Raw genomic sequence first — 8,301 nt, 5'->3', positions numbered from 1 at the left:
ACATACATACATCCACGCATCTATCCATTCATTCCTCCATTCCCTCATTCCCCATTCTCACTTTTCAGAGTCTCCAAGCACTGAATTAGGCCCAGTGGGGATACAATGACCACTCCTCACGGAGCTCCTCTGGCCATACCTCCTTCCTTAGGTGGGAGAGAGTTGGACTCAGGTAATCACTCATGTTGGGTACCATGTTAATTTTGTCCGTGCCCTTTGGGGTGCTGGTATAGGGTGGAGGATGTCCCTGGCTCTTCCTTTCCTCAGATTCTCTGAGCGCAGTAGGACTCCTCCACATGCAGCCAAGCAAGTGGGCAACGTGATTTGGGCCCCTTTGCATGGCTCCCTTTAGGGAGCACACCTCCAAATCCACACCACTCTAGGATGCCCTTGGCCTGACAGTGGACACAGTCCAAGGAGAGCCCAATTCACTCACCCTCAGTACCTGTGTAGGGAGAGGACTGACACTCGGCTCTGGAGAGGGGCGCTGCATTAGTCAGGGTTCTCTAGAGAAACAGGAGAGATCCACAAATATGAGATTTATAAAGGAGTCTCACACAACTGTGGGAATGGAAAAGCCCAAAATCCATAGGCAGGCTGTGAAGCTGGTGGCTCTGGACAAACTTCACAGGAGAGGCTCTCTGGCTGAAGAAGCAGTAAAAGAGTCTCTCTTCTCCTTTAAAAGCCTTCAACTGATTGAATTATTATTATTTTGGGGGGGAGGGTTCTGTATGGTGGGGTCACATTTCATTCTTTTTCCATGTAAGTATCCTGTTATTGCAGCAGCATTTGTTGAATTTTGTTTGTTAATTTGTTTTTGTTGGTTTCTTTGTTTGGGAAGTGCATGAGCTAGGAATCAAACCTGGGTCTCCCGCATGGCAAGCAAGAATTCTACCACTGAACCACTCTCACACCCATTGACTGGATTATTTTGTTATGGTAGACACACCTTAGTTGATTGCACATGTGATCAGCCACGGATGCAGTCAACTGACTGAAGATTTAATAAACCAGCCTTCCAGTGTATCAACCAGCCATGAAATATCCTTGCAGCAATGGTCAGGCCAGTGCTCACCTGACCAGACAACCGGGCATCATTTCTTGGCCAAGTTGACACCAGAACCCAACCATTAATGGGGCCATCTAACCTAGAGACACAGAACTCACATTTCACCAGAGTTAAAGAAGACAGAAGGGCAACTAGTCTGAGGAGTGAGGCGCAGGCCCACCCTCAGATCCCCAGTCGGGGGGAGGATGACCCCCGAGTTTGCAGCATGAGGATCTTAATAAGTGATTCTCAGAGAAGGCGTCAGATGGGGAAGGATATTCAGGACTTGCAGAGATTGGCAAAAATGACTGTACCCCTTGGGAGACCCTCTTGTGACTTAGATTTCCCACCACCTCCCTAATCAGTGAGGAACCCCAAAACTAGTGGGGATGTAGCCCTCTTAGTTGCTGAGAGCACTTGTCTCTCACAGAGCCTGAATAGGGAGTAGGTGGTCCTCAGAAGGTAAGGGGTGGGGCATCAAAAATGCTCAGAGGTGGGGTTGGGTGGTAGGTGTGCTGCTATACCTGGCAGAGCCACCCAAACTGGCAATGCCATACTTGTGGTGACCTCTGGGATGGGCACCCACTGTGCTACTGGCTATTTGCCCTGAGGGGAGCACCAAGGCCTCCTAGGCTGTGGCAGACACAGGGGTGGGCGTTCCCATACCTTTCTGCCTCACTCTCTGGGGCCCTGTTTCCACCAAGAACCCCCACCCCGACAGCCCCTTTTCCTGGCATCTCTGGGGCTGGCTGTGCCATCTCCCCAAACCTGGCCCTAACATTCACCTGGGTCCTGATGCCCTGAGGGTGGATGTTATCAGGAAGACCCTGGAGGAGACACAGCTGCCAGCACTGCAAGCCCAGTGCTACCTCCTGTCCTTCCAAGAGCTTCAGGCAGTGTGGTCTTGGGCCCTCTGCCTGGAGAGGAAGGCCGGCATTCCCGCAGGGTAGAGCAATGCAAAGGCAAGGCTCAGGGTGGAGGTGCCAGCTCATGAGGAGATGACCCATGTGCCAGTGTCTGCCCTCACCCTTGTCTGACCCATGCCAGGAACCCAACTCTGTCCTCTGCTCTCTCGGGTCTAATGTCCAGTAAAGACTCTTCTGTGCTGCAGGGGTGAGTGCTTCTTTCCTCTTAGGGAACAACGCCCACAGGCGGGGCCGAGGTGGCAATGTCCCAGCACCCGCACATGCCTGGAAGAAAAGGGTGGGTCCGCTGTCTCCTCTCCTCCCCACCAGGAGACTCCAGGGCGAGGCTGGGCAAGGTCCTCAGATGCCCTACCCTGAGATTTACAGCCTCACCCACTCCCCTTTCCTTTGTCTTCTCCCCACCCCTCACCTCCACCAGCAGGTCCTTCCTAGGCGCTATTTCTACCCCCTTCCTGACTTCTCTCATATCCCCCCAACTTCTCACCCAACTCAAGGTAAGAGAATCAGCCCAGTCCCACATCTCCCAGGCAGTGGGAGGACGGGATCAGAGAGCTCACAGAAAGGTTACTCCACCCAATGCCCAGCTCCCTTTAGCACCCAGCAACCTCAAGGAACTGAAGGTCAAAGCCTATGCAAAGAACCTCTCCGCGAGGGTGGCTCATGAATGTGCTGTCCTCCCGGGTACACTGTCAAAGGACCTCTGAGGACACACATGCTTGCGGTGGAAATCAGGTGTCATGACCACACACACACACTCACATACACACACACTCACAAACACCCTGGCAGTGCCTGGCTCACTTCCCTGTTCACCAACACAGACAGAGGCAGACCATCAGCAAAAGTCAGCTAAATTTAGTGCAGAAAAGTGTTTTGTGCATATGGTGGATGGGATGGGGTGCACTGGGGCTTCTCTATTCAACTCCAATTAGAAGTTGGCTAAGAGCTCATTCATTCCAATCTCCCACCCGTGCAAAAGTGCTCTCTATATCATATCCCAGAGCCTGTTGTCCAGTCAAGATTCGTATACCTCCAGAAATGGGGTTCCCTCTACCCCTTACAGAAGTCCGTTCCAACGCAGGGTGCCTCCAACCGTTGGCATTGCCCCCCTAGCAGCCTCCATCTTACTGGAGGTGTCAGAAACAGGACAGGCAGTTGGGGTTGAACAGGGGCAGGAGGGGCAATACGTTAAAGCCGAAAATGACCAGAGTCGTGGCAGGGTGGGTGAGGGCATTCTGGGTCCCAGAAATCTCTGGTTTGATCCAGGAGTCCTAAGGGAGGAGGTGGCTGGTGAGACAATTCCCGAGGCTCAGAAGGCTGGGTTGTCGATGCCCCTCCGGACCCTTGCATATTCTTCAACCACGACGCTGTAGGGAGGGGGTGGCTCCATGGGGATTGGGTGCAATTCGGGCTTCAGAATAACCTGCAGGGACAAAAGGGGCTCAGGGTAAGGGTCCGGCCCTGCCACCACCACCCATGTCCCGACATTGGCATGGTCGCAGTGCCCTCCCCAGGGTGCAGAGGCTGGGAGAAAGGAGGACCTTCTCTGCCCCCATGACTCTAAAATGCTGACCCATGGATGTGGGGACAGAGCAGGGATGGGGTCAGAGATACACACCTGGCTGTAAGGAGGTAGGGGCTCAGGGGTGGACGCCCTGACTATCTCTGGGGGGGCAGTGGAGGGCAGTTCCGGGGGGTCTGCCGGGGGGCTCTGCTCCAGCTCTCTGCAGTGTCGACAGAAGCACTTAGCCAGGCCACAGATGCACACGAGGGACAGGAAGACGAGGAAGATGATGATGAAGACCCTGGGGTGAGGGGCCACCAGCATCACCCTGAGTCTCTGGGCCCTCTGCGCCCCATCTCTCTCCCTTCCTTCGACCAACGCCCACCACCCACTTGGCAGCGTGTCCAGCCCCATCCCACATGGACCAGGCCCTGCATGGGTGCGCCCACAGGAGCTGGTCCAGGGCTCACCTCAAGGGGTTGGAGAAGAGCTCATGCTCTCTGCAGCAGGTGCTACCACAGCACTTGAATCCTTCAGGGCAGGGGCTGGTGGTGAGAGAAAGGGCCAGCGAGGGGCTGTTGACACCAAGGTGATGAGGCAGAAGGCTTTAGCTCCCCCCAAATAGCCCCCTACTCTTAGGGCACAGGCCTCACCCCTAGCAGGATGCGGGGCATGGAGGGACCCCTCTGTCCTCGGTGGGAAGAGCCTGCAACCACTCGCTTTGTACACTTGGGTGTGTTACTGCTTCTTGCTGGGACTCACTCTCCTCATCCATAAAATGGGGGTAACTGATGTCCTGTCAACCTCATCTGGCAGGTGTGAACTGAGGGAACTGAGGGTGACGTGAAAGCTTTCCTCATTGAACTCTGAGAAGATGTAGAGAAAGGAGGGCAGAAGGGAGGGTCCAGGAAAGACCTGGAAGAGAGTGAACCCTTGGAGGTGCCCATGGAGTGAGGGGTAGGCAGGGAGGGTACTTATCTCCAGAGCTCCCAGTGCTCACCTGGTGGAAACGCTTTTCTCCCCAGAGAGTGTCCACCCCTCTCCCTCCAGCACCAGCCCCTCCTTGTGCCCAGGCATCTTGACATAGATACATTAGGTTTAGGACAGACTGTTTGCTCTCCTTCCCCAGGGGTCTCTCAGAGAACAGAGGGGCTAAGACTGCAGTAAGAAGGATTTGGGAATTAGACTTCAGAGCTACCCACAAGTGTGAAAATCCCATGGATGGCTGGTGGGGGGGGAGATGGAGTGGAGTCTCCTTCTCTGGGTAGAGGAATGGGGGGACAGTTTGTAGCTAGAATGCGAGTGGGTAGGGATGACGGATGAGGTGTCCTCTACTTCCACAAGGCAGGCAAGGGTGGGGTTCAGGTTGTCCCTCTCCCTCCCCAGACTGGAAGTTACACCCAAATCCTGGACTTACATGAAGATACCACAACTGGTAGACACCTGTGGGAAGAAAGAGGCAGAGGTCAGGGCTCTTAAGTGGGTGGTGGTCTCCACCCGGATAGTGCACAGGTACCTCCTGGCCAGCAGGGCCCCCACTGACTCAGCATCTTCCCCCAAGCCTGCTCCCTACCTCACCCCCATGTTCTTAGGTCGATGACTGGAGCCCCTGAACGGCCCCCAAACTCCTTCCTCTCCTCCCTTCACCCCCACCCCCACACCCACTCCACATTCACTCGTCCCTAAGTCTGTAAGGTTCCCATCCTGACTGCCCTCCCAATCTGTCTTCTCCTTTCCATGCCCCCTGAGCCACTCCCAACACGGGCAAGAGGTGTCTTCCTATAAACACAAATCTGATGACCCCAAAACCTTGCTGAAAGCCCCTCAGTGGCTCCCTCGGAAACAGATCCCCAACGGGTAGCCTGGGCCACCCCTCCCAGCCCCTTCTTGCCCTCTTACACGCAGACACACTGGTTGGTCCCTGAACACAGCTGGCTGACTCACACCTGTGTGCAGGGGCAGGCCTCTTCTCTCCACCTTGATGGGCTGGTGAACCCCCATCCACCCTTCAGATCCCTGCCCAGGTCCCTTGCTCTGCAAAGCCTCTAGCCCTTCTCTTCTGACCAGCCCACAGGGTACCGTCACAGAGCTTAACTCGATTCATGGCAGTGCTGGCACAGTCTCTGCTTGGGTCATCCTTCCCCCACGTTTCTGCAAAGCTGGCTCCCAGACCTCCTTCTCTGACCTCTCACCCCACGCACTCCCACCCCCCTGGCTGTGCTTTTCAACATCTAACATGCTATATGCTTGAATTGATTTTGTTAATTGTCTGTCTCCCCAGTAGAACGGGAGCTCCTCCAGGACGGGGCTTTTGTCTGTTTTGTCCCTGTTGATACGCGTACCAGATACGCAATAAAATATTTGCAGAATGAATGAAAGAGCATTTATTATTGCCCAGTTTCATTTCATCCTGGATGCTTCCAGACGGTGAGGTGGGAGGTGGTGGAAGTCCCTGTCACATAGGTGACGGGGATAGTGGCAAGGAGATGACACTCGTTACTTTACCCCAGACTCTAGGGACACGCAACCATGGCCCAATTATAAGGAGTCAGCTCTGGTGAGACCGCCATTAACTTGTTTCTTTACTTGAATTAAAATAACATTTCAATCGCTAATCACAGTAAAAAAAAAAAATAAGAGTATGACTGAGAGCCCTGATAACTGAGGCTGAGGTTGAGGTGATCCCCCTTTTCGGCCCTCAGTCACAGGAAGTTAAGTGCTTCCTGCTCACCAGCCTTAAAAAAAGGGGTGGGGTGGGGGACACTACAGGGATGAAGCCCTGCAGATGGGCCCGGAGAGCGAGGGAGTCTCCTAGTCACACAGCACACAGGGGCTGCAGGGCTGAGGGGTCCAGGCATGCAGAGGGACACCCTCCAGGCCCCACCTTGCAGTGAGGCTCTTCTCCCAGGTTTTCCCCATTTTATCCAGGGGTGGTCTTGTCTGGGCTGGTTCAGAGCTGGAGTTTTATCAGGGTGGTCAGCTTCCTTAGGTGTGAAGTGGAGCATTTACTGCCCTACTCCCCTGTGCTTGTTTGGAGGAATCACCCCGAGAAGGCTCAGCCCGGCAGCAATGATCACCTAAGAACTGGGAACAAATGTCAGGCTTTCTGGGGTCCAGGGATGAGCTTCAGATCAGAGCCACTTTGAAGTTCAGCAAGGTCACATGAGCGTGCCCTGTGCTGGGGAGCGGGCTGGGACTTCCCACAGATTCTTAAATGGAAATAGGTTCTAAACCTGTATTCTAAACTCATCTTCAATTTCCAGGACACCTCCCATCCCAGGACAGGACGGAACTCCCCATCACTTTTAGACTTTGTATGGGAGGAACGGAAGGGTCTTGCCTCACACTCAGAGCCATGGATTGCAGAGGGCCCCCGAGCCTTGGGGTTCGGCAGCCTGTGGAAGTCCTTTCAGGGGCTGGAATCCCACTCCGGAGTCCTAGATGGGGTAAGAAGGAGCCTCCTCTCTCCCGGGGCAGGAGCGGAGAAACAACATCCCAGAGAGGGCTGGGCTTTCCCAAGGCCACCCAGCACTGAAGGGACAGAGCTGGGGAGACGGCTGGCCAAGGCCTCCAGCCCCCGAGCCCGCTTCCTGACACAGGCTGCAAGGAGCAGGAAAGACAAGTGGAGGCTGATGTGAGGGTCAAAGTCCCCAGCCACGGAGAGGTGCTGGGTGATGGGGGGTGGCGGGTGGGGCCGATTCCCCATGGTGGGAGGAACCAGGCCCTCTGGGGGCTTTGTCTGTGACCCCCACCTCCACGACAAAAAGAGAAAGAGAGTTGCTAATTGCCTGTGGTCACCAGGAAATCCTGACAACGGAGGGTGGTGACCCGGCTCCAGAAAGCAGGCCACTGACCCCAAAGGGTAGGGCCAGAAAAGTCCAGAAACCGTCCTTCCCAAGTCCTCACCTGTTGGGGGCCAACCAGGAGGCTGAGCAGCAAGGCGGGTGCGAGGCTAGGGGCCCAGGTGTCCAGCATGCTGGCTTGGGGGCCACTGAGCTTCCGTGTGTAGGGAAGAGGACTACTGCGGGCTGCGAGCTCACCTACGAATCTCCACCTATGGGGCCCCGCCTGGGGCGGGGGTGGAGCTTACACAGCTGGGACTGGCCCCACTCAGGGCAGGGACTCTGAGGGGAGTGAAGGGAGAGGGGTCTGGGTTAGGTGTGGGGAAGTAGAGAGATTAACTGATCACTATGGGGCCAGTTTAAGACGGCGAGCTCCTCTTTCCTCACACAGAATCCCCCCACCCTAAGGTGTACCAGGGGAAGGGGTGCTCCCCCTGGCAGGGAGTGGGAGAGGGGATGCAGAGAGAGGGAGCCGGGCCCCTGGGAGGTCCTTTCTCACCTGGACTTCAGGGGCCAGGGATGGAGGGAGAGGGGAGGTGAGGACTCCCCAGGGTGTGTGAAGGGATGTGGGCCGTGTGTGTGGGTGTGTGTGGGTGTGTGTGTGTGTGTGTGTGGGTGTGCATGCGCGTGACCCTCTTTTTCTGGCCAAGAAGGGAGGGAGAAGGCGACCTGGCTGATTTCGATGTACTCTAAGATTTTCGGGTCTGGGGAAGGGGGACCAGGAACACAGCTTCGGAATATTGGTGCCCCCTCCCGCGCCGCCCCCCCCCCATCCTGAGAGGAAATGTGGGTGCACTTCGTCCATGCGACTAATGAGGAAAGTAAGATCCAGAGACTTGCCCCCAGATCCCCGGGGACCCTCAGGGCCTGGAGTGCGCCCCCCACTCTTCCCCTCTCCCCGCCCCCCGCCGGCGGCCGCCGCGCCCTGCTCTTACCCGGTCCCGCCGGCAGGTGGCAGCCTCGCTCAACGCGGGCATCCCC

General features: G+C 55.9%; 1 protein-coding gene across 1 annotated transcript; it reads right to left on the bottom strand.

The window, feature by feature from the left end:
• Nucleotides 1-1,659: 1,659 nt before the first annotated feature.
• On the bottom strand, nt 1,660-7,574 carry TMEM92 (transmembrane protein 92). Its single transcript, XM_077163271.1, has 6 exons — nt 7,267-7,574; nt 7,011-7,078; nt 4,896-5,047; nt 3,949-4,023; nt 3,593-3,779; nt 1,660-3,397 (listed from the first exon to the last, which is right to left on the bottom strand). The coding sequence occupies exons 1-6, from the start codon at nt 7,451-7,453 to the stop codon at nt 3,284-3,286; spliced, it is 783 nt and encodes a 260-aa protein (XP_077019386.1). The 5' UTR covers nt 7,454-7,574; the 3' UTR covers nt 1,660-3,283.
• Nucleotides 7,575-8,301: the final 727 nt, after the last annotated feature.

Source organism: Tamandua tetradactyla, chromosome 6 (genome assembly GCF_023851605.1).
Source record: "Tamandua tetradactyla isolate mTamTet1 chromosome 6, mTamTet1.pri, whole genome shotgun sequence".
NCBI classification, from domain to species: domain Eukaryota; kingdom Metazoa; phylum Chordata; class Mammalia; order Pilosa; family Myrmecophagidae; genus Tamandua; species Tamandua tetradactyla.
Note: the sequence above shows the minus strand (reverse complement) of the source record. Positions and strands in the feature narration are given on the sequence as shown.